The 18,173-nt window shown below is 34.6% G+C and overlaps 1 protein-coding gene across 3 annotated transcripts; it reads left to right on the plus strand.

Moving 5' to 3' along the window:
• Positions 1 to 1,140: 1,140 nt before the first annotated feature.
• TOE3 (target of early activation tagged (EAT) 3) lies at positions 1,141 to 5,980 on the plus strand. Of its 3 annotated transcripts, none has more exons than XM_078992673.1 (10): positions 1,141 to 2,095; positions 2,361 to 2,386; positions 2,508 to 2,538; positions 2,628 to 2,715; positions 2,988 to 3,133; positions 4,379 to 4,423; positions 4,509 to 4,600; positions 4,685 to 4,812; positions 4,907 to 5,077; positions 5,480 to 5,980. In XM_078992673.1, exons 1-10 carry the CDS (start codon positions 1,521 to 1,523, stop codon positions 5,669 to 5,671), a joined length of 1,494 nt encoding a protein of 497 aa, XP_078848799.1. In that variant the 5' UTR covers positions 1,141 to 1,520; the 3' UTR covers positions 5,672 to 5,980. The 3 variants fall into 3 exon arrangements, with proteins under 3 accessions (XP_078848799.1, XP_078848800.1, XP_078848798.1); XM_078992674.1 differs by having other exon boundaries at positions 1,144 to 2,095; positions 4,925 to 5,077; positions 5,474 to 5,980; XM_078992672.1 differs by having other exon boundaries at positions 1,145 to 2,095; positions 5,474 to 5,980.
• Positions 5,981 to 18,173: the final 12,193 nt, after the last annotated feature.

The raw sequence follows: 18,173 nt of genomic DNA on the forward strand, positions 1-18,173 counted from the left end.
ATGTGAACTTAGGGTTTTAAGTTTTTCCGACAAAATAAGATTTTTGTAACCAATAAAACTCATCATAAACAAGAGAGATTTTGTATTTTATTTCAAACTGAATAAAGATAGTCTTATTTTTTTTATTTAATTAATTTTCTTTTATTTGTTTTAATTAGAATAAGTAGTTTGATAAATACCTTAAAATTTTCTCTTTATAGATTATTTATCTTAAATTCCAAACTAATATTGTATTTTATCATGATTTATCTTTTTTGTTAAATTTTAATAAAGTTGAACGTTTATGATACTGACTAAAGGTGTAATTTCTATAACATCATGATAAAACTTAATATATAAAAACTGTAAAAATAATATGATATAATCATTGTTCTGAAAAGCAAGTCATGCTGCACCTCAAGGCATGTCATGATGCGACGTTGTGTAGCCGTTACGAAAACATTGAAGACGTGTTTGTTAATCGTGACACCAAATAAGTTGTCAAAGTGCACCTTATATTATAGCGCGGGTTTTTTTCAACACACAAATTTTTTTGGGTTTTTTTTTTTTTTTTTTTTTTTAAATTTCCTGATAAGATCTAAAGTAATTGAGTTTTTATTAATTTTTTTATATTAAATATTGGAAAAATTGTCAGAAAAATCTTAATTTTTTTCAAAAAGATTACACTTTAATTCTAATAATTTTTTTAACATAAAAGTCCTGATTATTTGTAAAATCAAGATAATATGTTATTTTCTGTTAAAAGAAAAAAAATGATTTTTTTAAAAAAATTTAAACCAAATTAAAATAATCGAAACTTTTATGTTAAAAAAATCATAACACTAAAATGTAACTTTTCTAAAAATATTATGACTTTTCAATAATTTTTATAAAATTAAATAAAATATTCTTAAAAACTTGATATATTTATTAAATTTAATAATTATACGATTTTTTTTTAATGTGATATTGCGGTCAAACTCATGAGTCACATTGCTTAAAACTTTAGATATAATGAATAAAAAATTACTTTAATTCCATAGAATGTAAATAAAAAAAATTAATTTTAAACATATATTATTTTGTTTACTATAATTATAACGAGAGAGAGAGTGTCTTAGAAAAGATCTAATGAGAGAGAAGCTGCTGGGAGAAGCTATAACGCGACCAACCCCACCCCCACCTCACCTCGTCACCCGGCCACAATCTATACTTTCATAGATAGATACACGTATATGTATCTATTGCCCACCTTCTTCCTATCTTTCTTTATGAATCCTAGGTTTCTTTTTCTTCATATTCTTCTTCTCATCTCTTCTTTTTAGACTCGGCTATAAGGAAAAAGAAGATCAACAAACAAACACTTCATTTCTTTTAGTTATATATATATATGTATACGTATGTATCACATGTAGAGAGAGAGTAAGCGACACAGTGAGGGAGAGAGAGAGAGAGAGAGAGAGAGAGAGCTTTTGATCAGTTCATCGGTTTCCTTTTTTAGTGTTTCATATAGATTTAGTTTAACTTTTCTAGCCGGAGAAATGTGGGATCTAAACGGGTCACCCGATCTGAAAAAGGAACACGAAGAATCAAACGGCTGCTCTACGCCGGTGGAAGCAGACGACGACGATAATAGTAAAGGTAAAGGGGTTGGATCCGTCTCGAATTCGAGCTCCTCAGTGGTGGTTATGGACGAAGACGACGGCTCCGATGATGATGATTCCGAGAGAGGAAGTTCAAGAAAACGAAGCAGCAGGTTGTTTGGGTTCTCTATCGACGGCGACGGCGACGGCGACGGGGATCCGCCGGTAACCCATCAGTTTTTCCCCGTCGACGACGATTCTGAAGTGGGCCCCACCTCCTCTCTTGCAGTTGGTATGTCGTCGGTAAATGCTTTCCCTGCTGCTCACTGGGTCGGTGTTCAATTCTGTCACCAGTCACCGGGGGGGCTTGTTTCTGGTGGCGCCACCAGCGCCGGTGGTTTTCTCGGGAAATCTGCCGCCCCGGAGATTCCCCAGCCACTCAAGAAAAGCCGGCGTGGACCCCGTTCTAGAAGCTCACAGTATCGTGGAGTTACCTTTTACCGACGAACCGGCCGATGGGAATCACACATATGGTTTGTTTACCTTTTTCCCCTTTCTAAGTTTTTCTTCTAATTATTTGACTCGAATAAATTATATCTTTCAAAAAACTTTGTTTGACTTCAACCAACAAATCATATAATCGTCTTCAAACACTTCAATATTATTATAAAAGATTTGGATCAGTTTTGAAAAACCAAAACCAAAACCAAAACAAAATGATTCGTTTCTTTAAACAGAAAACTTTCTAATTTCTATCGAATTTATTTTTCTAATTAGCTTCATGTTTTCATGATTCAGGGATTGTGGGAAACAGGTGTATCTGGGTATGTTTCACTTTTTTCCTTTTAACTTTTTTTAAAAAAATATTTCTATTAATTTGTTAAAAAATTTATGGGACAATATTCACAATTCCAAGGATATTAATATCTGTTCATTTTGTCACAGGTGGATTCGACACTGCACATGCAGCTGCAAGGTGAGCACAATCAAAACCCTACATTTTCCTTTACAAATAATTAAATTAAATTTATTTTAAACAAAAATAAATAAATAAACATGTAACAGGGCATACGATAGGGCAGCGATCAAGTTTCGGGGATTGGAAGCTGACATAAACTTCAGCCTTCAAGATTACGATGACGACCTGAAACAGGTTGGTTTAATACACTATGTGTGATTTCATCTTTTAGTGTGTGTGTTTCAGATTTTCACCTTATCTTTAACAGTGATAATGCGTTATCTTATCTAGAAAACATGTTTTCTTCTACTGGTTGTTATTGTTTTAAAGTAAAAACGCATACCCAAAAACACACATATCCATCACTCTTATTAAGTTTCAAGATATGAAACAACACACTTTTTATGAGTTATTTTGTTTGTTTTTATGAGTTTTGGGGGTTTTAAAAACAAGAAAAAATTAAACAGATGAGCAATCTGACGAAAGAAGAGTTTGTGCATGTACTACGGAGACAAAGTACAGGATTTCCAAGAGGGAGTTCGAAATATAGAGGAGTTACTTTGCACAAATGTGGTAGATGGGAAGCAAGAATGGGTCAATTTTTAGGGAAAAAGTACGTTCTTTTCATCTCCCTTTAAATCTTGTTCTTCATTTAAAAAGTAAATAATCATATCTAACAACACTTTGTTCTTGAAATCTACGATCAAAATTTAATATTTTTTGTTTATAATATGCTTTATTTAGTCACGTGTATTGCAACATATTGAATTAAGTTATATTTAGTTCGTCGTTTGATAAATTTTGTATATGGATATTTTTTAATTCAAAATAATTAAATTCTTTGATTAATTTATACTTTAATAATGATTTATAACTTGAACTTTTTTAATACCGTAATTTTTTGGTATGAAGTGTGCAATATACCTTTTATGAAATTAAAGTCTTTGGTTCATAATTGTTTTTCTGTCTATTAATAAGTAATACTTTATGTTGACGACTTTTATTTGTCTTTATGAAGCATCACTTTAGAGTTTAGGCATTGATAATAATAGTATTTTGTTAAACGGTGGTATTTCAAATCAAAAGATACGTTTTTTTTTTGAAAGGAAAGAAGTATAAAGATTTACTTGTCATATGGTTGTGTGTATAGTAGAACTTGACTATTATTTGAGTATCCAAATATTCCCAACATAGGAATGAGAAAAATAGCAAAAACAATAAAATCACTTATTCTTAGATAATAAAATATTTTATGAAAAATTTTAAATATATATTTAAACTAAACATATTTATTTGAAAAGTTGTACGGATGTGTTTTATTTGCAACTGTAAAGCCAAACTTTTATCTCGCTGCTTTTGTTAAGTCAAGGTCTATCCTTAACACATATTTATCGAATGTTTTTTTTTTTCTTTTATATTATATCGACATGATTCATAATAAATTTTAATAGCACGTATATAATAAAACCAGACACAATAATATTTATTTCATAAGACAATTTTTACTGGTCAACACCTTTAATATATATGTATCCATACTTCACGTGATTTATATTAAGTGTTCCTTTCATTAAAAAAAAAAAAAAACGATTCCTATGAATCTATTACAATGAAATGTTTTAAACCCTAACCAAGTACGAATTTCCATAAGACAATTGATAACAAGAAATTATTTCAAAACTAACCCTATAAAGAAGGTGTACTTGTTTTTCTATTTATATATAAAGCTGGCTACCTATGGCCTACGGCTATACCTATCTACCTACTTCTATTCATTTCATCAAGTTAAATCACTTCAAAAGAAACACACTTGACATATTTCCTTTTTTGGCTCACTTTTATTTCATCACACTTATAGGTATGTGTATCTGGGCCTCTTTGATACTGAAGTTGAAGCTGCCAGGTAAATATGACTAACTTGTTTCTGAAAGGACTAATATGTCAATTTGTTAACTTTAAGGGGAATGAATGAAAGTATTCTTTTTTAGGGCATATGATAAGGCTGCAATCAAATACAACGGAAAGGATGCTGTCACCAATTTTGATCCCACAATTTATGAAAATGAGTCTAATGTCACTGGTAATTTATTCAAATTATTTTTACTTATATTTACTTTGTAAATTATTTCATATCGATTAAATTTTTTTTTTATTTTCTATACAGAGCATTCGGGTAATAATAATAATGATCAAAGTAACATTTCCTCTTCGGATCACAATCTTGATTTGAGTTTAGGACATAATTCAGCCCCCACTAAGGAAGGTAGTCAAGATCATGGATTTAGGCCCGTGGTGCGTTAATCGTTATAATCCGTTTTATTTAATTTCTTGATGTAATTATAATAGATAAATTTCTAGTGATTTATTATAATTTATGTAACAAAAGGCATTTGGGATGGGTCAGAGTGAAAGATATCACGACACATTGCATCTTCGATCTATCGGATCATCGAGGGGTAATCATGAATTTCATGGATATGGGCATTTAACCAGACCCGTTGACCCGTCTATGTTTCATATGTTACACCCACCACCCCTCAACTCTTTGAATCACCAAGTGAGTCCCTCTATGTCTCTTGTTCGATATCATAAGGGTTAATGTCATCAATGCATAACAAACTATTTACTTTTGTTTAAAACATACCCATTAAACTAATATTATTTTTTAAAACCATAATGTTTTGTGGAAATTAAATAGTTGGTCACCCATTTATGACATTAACCCTAAAAATAGACAAAAATAAGTGTCACGTGGGAAAAATCTTGCTTTTACCATATGCATACGACAGTTTACATCTTTCGTTTTCTTTTCACACGATTCCTAAATATTTTCGTATGTTACACACAATAAGGAAAACATAATATTACAAAACATATACAAGATATTGTTTATACTATATAATTAATAATAGTTTGTTGTGGATTTTAATGATTCTTTATGGGATGTTGGTAGATTCAGCATTCAAGCAGCACGCTAGCTGGAGGAGGAAGTAGAAACAATGGCAATGGAGCTTCTCTACATCTGTATGCAAATAGTGCTGCAGCATCATCAGGATTCCCACAACAAAGATTCAATTTAAGACAACCACCAGCCCCACCTCATGCTCAAACGTGGCTGCATAAGAATGGCTACAATACCACTCTATCTTGAATTGTCACGTGAGAGCCATACCACCCAGTCAACCACCCCTACCTAGCACAAGCCTATATAACCCAAACCTAGCTAAGCTACGTTACTCCAGTAAACTTATCCAAAAGACCAAAAACCAAAAGATCTTCATTGTAAAAAGATGAACCACGCGAACTTCAGTCTTGGGTTTTGTGTTAAAGACTAGATAGCTATATAGGGTTGTTGAGGTGAGAATGTAACCAAAGGAAGAACGATTTTTCTTTTTTAAGTGTTTCGTTGGATTTGGGTGTTTTAAAAAGAAAAGAAAAAAAAAATGAAAGGGATTTGATATTAATTGTGTTTCTGGGTGGTTACGTTATTTATTATTTTTTTAATCTGTTTTTTATATTCCAGTTGGTTGTTCATCAAAGCTAATATTAAACCCACATTTTGGAAAAAGGATCTTTTTATTATTATTTTTTTGTATTGTATGTACTTTAGTTTTTGTGCTCAGCAACGAGATGTCGTCGCTATGGACATTATTGGAGAAACTTTCGGGATGCTGAAAAGTCACCGTTGTAGATAACAAAGTTGTGACGATATGTCATAGTAGTAATAAACACTTAAATTCAAAAAAGTCGTAAATTGATTATTACTTGTTGTAGAAGGATGACATGTATTCCAAAAATAGCAGTACACAAGTAGCGAACGATTTGTTGTAATTATAAAGCCTATTATATGGAATCTTTTGACGCCATCAACAACGACAACATATGTAGGTAGAGGTGAACATTTGGACCGGATCAGGACCCGGACATGGAGTGGCACCGATTTTACGTGATAGATCCAGTTTTCGGTTATTCTCTCAGCTATGTTCCAACTCCAGTTTATTAGCTAGGTTCTCAGGGTATTGAAGCGGTTTGGACCAATTTTTTATTTGTAATCTTTGAAACTTTTAAAAATAATATCATTTGTTTGCTTGAAGTTGGATTGACATGATATCTTTTACATGTAGTTTATAAATTGTATTTCAATTTGGACAATAGTATTATTATTTTTGGTTATGTATTGAATGTGTTACATTCCACTAAAGTCAGGCTATCAAAGTTGATGGATTTTCGCAACTGTTTCAACAATTTGTATCATATGTAATGAATGTTGTAGCGGACCAACTAGTCAAACTAGAAAATTAGAAGTGGTATTTGTCAATATACATATAATCTAGTCTACCAAATAACCTTTAATGTTAACAAGGAAATACGGAACCAATCGTGAGCATCGGAAATCATAATGATCAACGACCAAAGAAATAAATGTACACTTTTATATTGGACACATACACACCAGATTATATTAAAAAATCCACCTCTTTACCAAAAAAACTCATATCTTTTTTTCCTTTAAATTTTTTTTAGGCCATATCTTTTATCAAAAAAAAAAAAAAAAAAAAATTGAATATATCCTTGTTCTCGCTTTTTCGTCATCTTTCCATAGAGATCTATGTTGAAATATAAAAAATAATTTTTTTTTCCGAAAAAACCCACTTCATTTTTAGTTTTTTCAATATTTAAGTTTATTTTTATAAAAAAAAAAACTAACTATACAAACAATATTAGTTTTTTGTATTCTATTAATAAATATCAACACAAACTAAAAAACAACTCGAATACTGTAGATTCATACTGTGAATCTAAACTGTAAATATTTCAATTTTTAACATTTACTATGTGAAAAAGCTCGATAAGTTCAGATTTACATTGTGAATCTGACTTACTATTATGCACACTGTGAATTGGATAATGTTTAAAAAAAAAATCTTGATTGGTGTAGATTCACACTGTGAATCTAAACTGTAAATATCTCAATTATCAACATTCACAATGTGAAAAAGCTCGATCATTTCAAATTCACACTGTGAATCTTAATTACTATTATGCACAGTGTGAATTTGAACAGGTTCACAATATGAATTTAAACAAGTTCACAATGTGAATCTGAACTAAAATAACATTTTTTATATGAATATGAATCTATGTTTAAAAAATATTAAAAAAAACATGAATTTTAATATATTTATTTAATTTGTTTTCTATAAAAAATAGAGCTTAACTTTTCAACAAATGAAATGAATTAGTTTTTTTCGAAAAAAAAAATTCATTTTTTATATATCATATTGGATCTCTTTGTAAAGAGGATAATTTTTTTTTATTACTTTTATTATTTTATATATTAAACTAAACAAGTACATAAAAATATCTTATTTGTTTAGTCTTTTTAATAAAATAATTTATAAATTTATTATAAAAATGAGACAAAATTGCAAAATTGGTTCTATGGTTTGTCAATTTATTTGGATAAGTCCAATTTTTTTTTTAGGAAAAAAGGTCCCTACTTTGTAGCTTTGTTGTGGTTTGGTTCCTATCTCGTTTAGTTTAACAACATGACCGTTAATTTTTGGCAAATGATGAATCTACTTCCAAAGACCATTTCTACAAATTTTTTTACCAAACTAGAAGGACCAATTATGCAATTTTCTTTTCCAATTTATTGAATTCTTTTAATTAATTCTTTTTTAACTACTCTTATTGTATTTTTTTTATTGGATTATTATATATTAATAAATATAATTTTTAATGTATTATATTTATATATTAATAAATATTACTTTGATTATTACTTTTTTTTAATTAAATTTTTTGAATTTCTTCTTTATTGGATTAATTCATTTTATTGAATTATTATATAATAATGAATATTATTTTTTATATACAATATTTATCTATTAGTAAGTGTTACTTTGTTGAATTATTAACTTCATTTAATTAAAATTTTTAATTTTTTTATTGCGTTAATTTTTTTATTGGATTATTACTTTAAATTTATTATTTCTATTTATAATAAATATATTTTTTTAATTGTTTTTATTTTTTAAAATTGTTTTCTTTATTGTTTTAAATAAAAATACCAAAAAAATCTCACCCACCCCACCTCTCTTAATTTATTTTAAATATTTAGAAGATAACATATTTTGGATAACACCACCACTATCAATCAGTCGCCAACACCAACATCACTGAATCATCATGTTTATTTTAGTTTTTGTATACTCACATGTATCTAAATTGGTTATATATTTCAATAAAATTATGATTTTAACTTATGATTTTGACATATATAATTTCTCTAAAAATATTTCTACATTAATTACCAAATCCGAGTACCTGCTACTCAGTAATCGGCCAGACGAGTACCGAATAACGAGTTCTACAACATTGTCACCACCTGTAGTGGCTATGGTGGTTTGAAAACCCTCGATCTAACATTTTCGCCATCGATAATGAATGGTCGACCGGAGGTTATATGTTTTATGGGGTTTATTGCACATTGTTTGGGTAGTCGACCGGTGTAGTTTTTGTCGAGAATGGCTGACTGTAGGAGGAGCAGACTAGGAGTGTATTGATCTGATCTCTTGGTGGTTGTAGCAAAATATGTTCGGCTTAGTGACAGATATAGAGGATTTCGACAGATTAGATAAGGTTGTCTTAGGTGGCTATTGGCGGTATTGGGTGTAACAAATTGGTGGAGTTTCTACGGAACAATCGATGAAGGTGATTGGCGGTTGTCCTGTCGATTTTCGACGATGAGACATGACACTTTTGAAAATTCAGATGACTTTGTGGTGGAACCAATAAAATTAAAATAAATTAATATTATACGTTATAAATTATTAATATAAGAAAATGATATTTTATATATATATATATATATATATATATATATATATATATATATATATATATATATATAATGATCCAATAAAATGAATTAAAATTATAAAAAAAAAATCAAAAGAAATTAATAGAAAAGTATTATATGTTAAAAGAATAATTGATGAGTTCAAAAACTCTTAGATCGATTAGATCTTTCACAAGTACGATAAAAGTAATCAAACAGTTTAAGATCAATATGTGAAAGAACACAAAACAAAATCAAACTTATGCTTATGATTCAAAACAAATTCACGCCTCAGCATAGCTCGATGAAGAACTTCCGTTGTAGAGGCGAGCTAGGGTTTACAGTTGATATGAAATAAAAACAATGAAAGTGATAATCTCTAAGTCTGCATGCATGCAACTTATATACTAAACCCTAATACAAAATTATGCACGACTAGACAGGCCCAATACCGACATTCAAACTAGGCTATGGACCGAGCCCATGATGCAACCCAATAGACTCAACAATCTCCCACTTTGCGTCAAATGAGGCGAGAGATTATTTCTTCTGAGCAGGCCTCACTGTCTTTATAACTTTAAACAGTTTAGAAATAATGGCAAAAAGAGTCTGTCGGAACCCAATGTACCACCTCAGCATGTCAACAAATAGTTTCTTATCAGTAGCACTGTTCTGGTCGCACCTCTGTATGATCTCCAAGATATGCTCAAGACAAGACGTCGAGAAGAGGTGTTTATCAACAAGAGCGAACATACATTTTTGACCTTCGCCCCTGAGAAACATAACCGTGTGATACTGTGAATCTATCTTCCCCTGGATCATGGTATTAACATTTCCAGATATGCCCATGGTCTTGATCGTTGGTCGCTTGTGTATGGCAGAGGAAATCTCCTGGTCCATCTTCGCTACCTCATGAATGTAGCAAACAAGCATATGCTTGACATGATCGATTATTGGCTGATACTCCTGAGGGTTTAATAGAAGAATGTTGTTGAGGAGTATCCAGTCATGGGGGTTGAGGTTTGGTAGATCATCAAGGGAAAAATGGTAGACTGAGCCTTCGGTTCCTCGAGTCACCCTGAATTTGACATTAATAAATTTCCCTGCTGAATAGGGCTTCATCACCTTAACTTTAGTTATCTTCTTTAAGCTCCAGGTCAGGTATTGGGGTTGAGAAAACTCCAAGTAAAACTCCAGAAGATCCCTATCTACCTTCGGGTCTGGAGAAGGAATAACAACAGTCGAGTTGAAGCAGTGGAAGATGAATGCCTTTCAAGTGATAGGCATGTCGAACTTTGCATCCTTGGAGTTGTCAAGAGAGAGGGACATTATTGGCTCGAGCCAGAGAACAATTGGCTTGTCGATTACACACCTCTGCAGCGAGTCTTTTGTCCATAAAGGGAACATAGACTTTTTCTTCTCTAAGAGCTCTGCCTCTTTTCGCTTCATCTCCAGCTCAACTTGCTGCTTCTTGATGTTTTCTTCCATTTCTTTTTCAGAAGTTTTAACCTTCTGGAAGGGATTCTTTGGATTTTCAGCATAGACATCTTCTTCATTGTCTGTGTCGTCATCGCCGATTTTCTTCTTCTTTTTGTCTTTGTTGCTAACCGAAGCTTTATTACCCTTCGGTCTAGCAGATGGTCCAGCGGATGGCTTTGATCCAGAAGGAGGAGGTTGCGATGTCACTTTCTCCCCCCTTGTTTCGGTTAGACCCCGGTAACCGGAACACCTTCGATTCAGCTAAGAATATCCAACGCCGGTCTGAGCTTGTCTGCCAAATGACGCCTGACAGTGATAGTGATGATCGGATCATGAGCCTCAATGAGATGAAGAAGGATGGAGTGAAAATCTCCAGTAGAACTCCTAATGACTTCCCTTTCTGACTTGAGGTCATTAAGTTCAGCCTCAGCAGTACGCAACTTTTGAATTTGCAATTAAAGCTGGGAGGTACGTCGGCCGAGCTCATCCATAATTCGATTTTCCACAGCTAACTCCGCTTCCAGTTGAGTTAAGCGATCGTTGACATTAGCATGGAGCTTCTCGTTGGCTTGTTGAATGGCTTGGCGTGCTGCTTCGAGGTTCGACCTCAGCTTGAAGAGACTGTTGAAGGTTCTCGACCAAAGCATTGACCATTTTAGCATTTTTAGCAGCAGCACCCTGCAAGGAATCTAAGAATATGTGAGCTTCGAAGACTAGTTTATCGAATTTTGCGGTCACATCCTTGCATTCCTTGGTAGAGGCATCAACAACAAGGGAGGCCTATTTACATTGGGAAGTGGTGGCCGCTATTGCCTTGGCTGCATCAGATAGAGCAGTAATATGTTCGGTGACAACCAAGGGGAACAAGGCCTTCAAGGCAGCTTCAGAATAGGCACCAGAGGAAGAGGAAGAGGATGAAAGCAGCTTATCAAGCTTTTTGTTTACTGCCTTTAAATGACGTTTGGTAACAGGCTCATCGTCATCATCATCGCTCTGCACTCTATAAGGATTTAAGTATGTGGAATCAAACTCCAAATCCTCACCACCCAAAATAGGGGTTGTTTCAGCAGATTACGTGGGAGATAAGGGTTTGGAAGAAGGTGGAGGTTCGTTTGTAACCGGAGGTTCGGTTACAAGTGGATCAGGAACAGTAGAGCGAGTTTGTGTGGTAGTGGTGTTATCTGTGAAAATGGGAGTGGGAATAGGAATTGTAGTGGATGGTTGAGAAGTGGTAATTGGGATTGTTACAGGTGTAAGTGAAGGGGGATTGGAGCGAACTTGAATTTCTGGGGTAGGGGAGCGAGGAGGAGTGTCATCTCGGCCCGAAGCCTCTTCTTCTGAGCTTTCGCTCTTATTGTATGAAAGGTAGCAATGGATGAGAGCAAGGAGTCCTCCATTATTGGAACACGAAGGCGGTCCATTGCCCATTGGGTGATGATAGACCAAAAACGCCCACATGAAATCTCAGAATGCCTGGATGAAGAAACCAGGCTTTGAACCAACTGCTGCCAGATGATGGACCCATAATCTAGGTCAATCCCATGGTACAACCCATACAGTACCGTCATGAAGGATTTGCTTGCACCATCGGAACCAGCGCTTCGCTCAGACAGTCCCTTGAACAACAATGTAAAAAGGTCATTCCATTCAGGAGGAAGGCAGGACTTCTTGAACTTCATAATGGTGGTTAGGGTTTCAGTATACCCCATCTGATAGAACATGGAAAACAATTTACCAGTTGTAATGGATTCAGGGTTTACCAGAGATGAATCTTGAGAAAGACCGATTAGGGCACAAAATCGATGCTTGTAGATGGAGGTCTTCTCATTGTGGAGTTCAAAGTGAATGCGTTCATTAATCATGTCATAGAAAGCAGTAGAGTAGACAAGAGACAAGCACGACATGGGAACAACTTCAACTTTAGTCAGTGTGTCGACGAGTGGTGAGTATTTGAGACACTCAACCACATACAACATATACGGCTCATAGATGAATGGCGTAAGATCGATGATCAGATTCTGTTGGGGTTTGATGGTGAGAAGAGGTTGATGAACTGAAGTATCATGAACTGATGATGAGTCTGCCATTAATGTTGCTTGAAGAGGATAATGAACAGTTGCAGAGAATCGCTGGGTTTCTTTGAGAGAATTTTGGAAGTGATAAAGTATGAGAGTGTACCGTTCCAATTCCTTTTATAGGTACAATGAGGAGAGAGAAAAATTCAACTGAAATCTTGGATTATCTCAGAAATAGCGCTTGAGTTGATGGGTCTACAGTTGGCGTGCAGAGGATGACGCAGGAGAGAGAAAAAACATTTCCCTTTTTCACGCCTTTTCATAAAATTTACTTTTTCAAATCGCCAAGTCGTTTGCATAGCTCCTGAGTCAGCGTCCACTTTATCCCAATGGTTTCTTATGACACTTGAATCTCTGTGCCTTTAGCGCTTTAATGAACAATCTGAATCAAAACTAGAATTTGGAAAATTAAAAATTTTCGTGCATAGGGTGTAAAAGATAAGGAAATAAAACGAGATTTTAGGGATCATATGTGATGTCGTAATCTGACATAAAACAATTGATTCTGGGTAGAAATCGCTTCCTTCAATGTCAAGAGAGACATTAAAGTGCTTGCTTGGTTTCCCATGGAATAACGATCAATAACTTTTTGAGAAGTTGTGAAAGGCTTCTTTTAAAGTTCATAGGGTAACAAGTAAGATATTGAATTGTTAAATTCACCGTCAATTCATTAGTGGTGTTGAATTTTGGGTTTCACTTAGTACATAGTAGCATGAAACTAAGATCATGAACACAGACTTGGTATAACCATAAACCTTAGTGGTTAAGACTGAGAGTCTTAGGGGTTAAATTGATGAAATAAATTATAATGGAGAAAGATGATGGAGATGGTATAAGAAGCGAAAGTACCTCTACATTAAAGAAAAGAAGGACCAAGCAGAAAACTCAAAACTCAATATGAGCAGAGTAAGGTAGTTCATGATTAGAGTGAATCAGATAGCCTGGATTGGGAAAACACGATTGGTATATATCATGTTATTAAGGCTTCACTCAAATTCTATCGAGGCTTTAGTCAACATACAACAGCATGCTTCTAGGGATGCCTAACTAGGAAAACTATTTTCTTGAACGAAAGAAAAGAATATTTTTGGATTTCTTAAAAATTTTTTATAAAAAGAAAATATTTTTGGAATTTTATAAGTGGAAAAGAAGTAAAGAAAATATGTACATAAGAGAACAATTGAAATGGCTTAAAAAATGAACGAGTTCAGAAGGACCGAACCCGAAATAGACTGAACGTTCGGTTCATTTCGATTCATGGACCAACTTCACCCAAAATAGACCGAACCCGAAATAGACTGAATGTTCGGTTCATTTTGGTTCATTTTGGTTTGCTCTATTTCGCTTGTTACCTTTATGAGGGCGAAGGCAATTTCGGTACAGACTCAGCTTGCATCATTCCTAGACCTTGTATAATCTTATTAAAGCTTGCTTCAGGTAAGGCCTTCGTGAATATGTCTGCCAATTGATCAGTCGTTCTGATGAAGTGAATTTCTACGTTACCATCTTCAACGTGATCCTTGATGAAGTGATATCTCAGTACTATATGATTGGTCTTGGAGTGTTTCACTGGGTTGTGACAAATCCTAATTGTGCTTTCAGAGTCATAATATAGTGGGATTTTCTTCATGTTTAACCCGTAATCCTGGAGTTGACTTTGTATCCATACGACCTGAGAAGTACAGGATGTTGGAGCTATATATTCTGCTTCTGTAGTGGATAGCGAAACACAGGTTTGTTTCTTCGATTACCAACTGACTAATTTACCATCAAGAAATTGACATCCTCTAGTGGTGCTTTTAGGATCCAATCCACAACCACCCAGATCTGCATCTGAAAATGCTTGAATGAAGAATCCGGAGTTGGCTGGATACTATAGGCCGAGAGAGGAGGTTCGCTTCAGATAGCGATAGATGTTCTTCACGGCTTGAAGATGAGGTTCTCGTGGGTTGGCTTGAAATCGTGCACAGTAACAAACAGAAAACATTATGTCGGGTCTACTGGCTGTGAGATACATTAGAGATCCAATCATCTGTCGATAAAGTGTTACATCAGTTGCTGGTTTCTCTAATGATGGTGTGAGTTTAGTACCAAAAGCCATAGGCACTTTCACTTTGGAGTCTCCCATCATTCCAAACTTAGTTAGAAAAGTCTTGGTATATGCTTCCTGATTAATAAAAATGCCTTCGGGTCCCTGTCTAATGTTTAATCCAAGGAAAAAGTTAATTGGACCCATTGAGCTCATCTCAAATTTAGTTTCCATCAACTTTCTGAATTCAACTGTTAAGCTAGGATTCGTGGAGCCAAAGATGATGTCATCAATGTAAATTTGGACTATCATAAGGTGGTTACCTTCTTGCTTACGAAAGAAGGTTGGGTCAACCGATCCTTTTTTGAATTTAGACATTTTTAAGAAACGAGTGACAGTTTCATACCATGTTCTGGGAGCCTGTTTAAGACCATATACAACTTTGTCAAGAATATGACAGTCATCGGGATACTTCTCGTTCATGAAGCCCGGCGGTTGCTCAACATATACGGTTTCTTCAAGTTCACCGTTAAGGAAAGCACATTTGACGTCCGTTTGATAGACTTCAAAGTTCTTGTGAGCAGCGTACGCAAGAAAGATACGAACAGATTCTAATCGTGCCACGAGAGCGAAGGTTTCTTCATAATCAATTCCCTCTTTCTAACAATATCCTTTGACAACCAGCCTCGCTTTGTTACGAATGACATTTCCCTCTTTGTCCATCTTGTTTCTGAATACCCATTTGAGACCGACAACCGAAGCATCCTTAGGAGTTGGAATAAGACGCCATACCTTGTTTCGTTCAAACTCATTTAACTCATCTTGCATGGCTTGAACCCAGTCTGAATGATCAAGAGCTGAGTTGACAGTCTTTGGTTCAATTTTAGAAACGAATGAATTGAACATGCAAAATTCTACTTTGGAAAAAAGTGCAGCCTATTTCGCTTTGATTTGAGAGTGAGTTAACACATTTTCTGATGATTCCCCAATAATTTGAGTTTGTGGATGATCTTTGGTCCATTTGATAAGTGGAGGAAACTTTGGATCATAAATAGGATCCAATTCAGCATTAATTTCTTCATCTAGTTCAGAGATGGTGTCATCATCACAAACATTGGTGTTCTCCCCCTCGAATAATAAACCCTGTTCAGGACTAGCATTTGTATCTTCTTCGTTGACTGGAATTTCAGTGGAGCTTGATGAATTTGGCGATGATTTCTCCCCCTAGAATGGAGGACCTTGATCATGAGGAGTAGAGGAACCCTCCCCCTGGACAGTAGGATGGTCATCAGAAGGTTCGGTTGCGTTTGCGCCTTCGGTGTCTTTGGATTGATTTTCAGCCATCTTCTTAGCAGCATCGTCTATAACCTCTTTCAGTTTATCAACTTTGTTGTCTTTTGCAGTTGATTCAGAGTCTATCGCCTTTTGAGGCTCATCAAACAAGAGCATGAATTGGTTGAAAAGATTCGAGATGGAGATAGTAACCTGACCATTCTTCGAAAATATGTCATGTGATGCATCTTCAGTTGGTTTTAGCTTCTTAACATAACTATCGTCAAAAGTGACATAGTATGTTTCTTCAATTTTCTTCGATCGTTTATTGAGAACTCTATACGCCTTGGAGTTCAAGGAGTAGCCTAAGAAAATTCCTTCATCTGCCTTGACATCAAACTTGTTTCGATTCTCTTTGGAGGTTAAAATGAAACATCTTGAAACGAACACATGAAAGAATTTCACATTTGGTTTTCGGTTGTTCAGGATCTTGTAAGGAGTAATTGGGAATCTTTTATTCAAGTATGATTGATTCTGAGTATAACATGCAGCCACGATTGCATCAGCCCATAAATACAACGGCAAGGACGCGAAGCATAACATGGTACGAGCAGCTTCACATAGTGAACGATTTCTCCTTTCAACAATGCCATTTTGTTGTGGAGTATAAGGTGCTGAGAAATTGTGAGTCGTCCCTTTTTCAGCAAGAAAACCTTCAAAGTCTTTGTTCTTGAATTCCAGGCCATTGTCACTCCTTATATTACAGACTGCCTTTCTTAATTGCGTCTCGATTTGTTTAATGAAGAGCATGAGCTTTGGGGTAGCTTCAAACTTTTGCTTGAGAAAGAAAATCCATGTAAACCTCGAGAAATCGTCCACAATTACCAGAATGTATTTGTTTCCCCCAATTCTTTCGATGGATGAAGGACCACATAGATCAATGTGCAGTAATTCCAACGGTTTTGTCACCTTAGTATTTCTAATAGAAGGATGACTCTTACGAATTTGCTTTTCCATTTCACATGCTGCACAGAGATGTTCTTTATCAAATTTTAGAACTGGTAGACCTTGAATGTGATCACCTAAGACCAACTTGTTGATGTCCTTTAAGTTCAAATGAGAAAGTCTCCTATGCTATAAACAACTTTCATTGGAGTGAGCCTTTGTGAGTAAGCATACAGCTGGTTTACCTCTTATAGGATTGAGGTTCAAAGGATACATTTCCCCTTTTCGCTTTGATTTCAACAGAATGTTGTTTGAGCTCTTTTTGACAATTTCTAAGCCTTCATCATCGAATGATACTTTTAATCTGGTACCAACCACCAGCTGTGATACGCTGATGAGATTATGTTGGAGCCCTTCAACATATGCAACCTTCCTTATGGAGAACTCGCCATTGGTGATCATTCCGTAGCCTTTGATAGTTCCAAAAGAGTTGTTGCCATATTTTACAATACCACCATCTTTGAGAGAATGTAACTCTCTAAGTTCCTCCTTCCTTCCTATCATATGACGCGATCAACCACTATTGATGTACCATTCTTTGTCAAAATGCTCATCACGAATAACCTGCAAAATATTAAGCTGATTTAGGAGCCCAAAGTTTCTTGGGTCCTTGTAAGCCTTTTACAGGATAGGGAATAGTAAGAGAAACATCAACCATGTATGTATGTTTAATCAAAGTTGTTTCATCTTGTCTTTTAATAGTGAAAACTTTAATTTTAGTTGATTTAGGAGGATTGAGGTTTTCGGCTGAGGAACTGGAATTTAGAGAATCGGATTTAGAAGAGACATTAGATTCCCAGTTTTGTTGATCAGACTTGCAAGCAGGAGGACCGAAATTGTAATTTCATTTGCCATTGGATGAGGGACCGAAACTCTCCTTTTGGTTGTTGTAGGATAAGGGACCGAAACTCTCATTTCGGTTGTTGTAGGATGAGGGACCGAAACTCTT

Source organism: Lactuca saligna, chromosome 4 (assembly GCF_052625555.1).
Source record: "Lactuca saligna cultivar CGN05327 chromosome 4, ASM5262555v1, whole genome shotgun sequence".
In the NCBI taxonomy this organism is placed as follows: Eukaryota; Viridiplantae; Streptophyta; class Magnoliopsida; order Asterales; family Asteraceae; genus Lactuca; species Lactuca saligna.

Bases quoted from the DNA above. Each gene is read 5' to 3' on its own strand.
- TOE3 (XM_078992672.1), top strand. From the start codon at position 1,521: ATGTGGGATCTAAACGGGTCACCCGATCTGAAAAAGGAACACGAAGAA. The intron at 2,539-2,627 runs GTGAGCACAATC...AACATGTAACAG, and splicing joins ACTGCACATGCAGCTGCAAG to GGCATACGATAGGGCAGCGA. The intron at 4,424-4,508 runs GTAAATATGACT...ATTCTTTTTTAG, and splicing joins ACTGAAGTTGAAGCTGCCAG to GGCATATGATAAGGCTGCAA.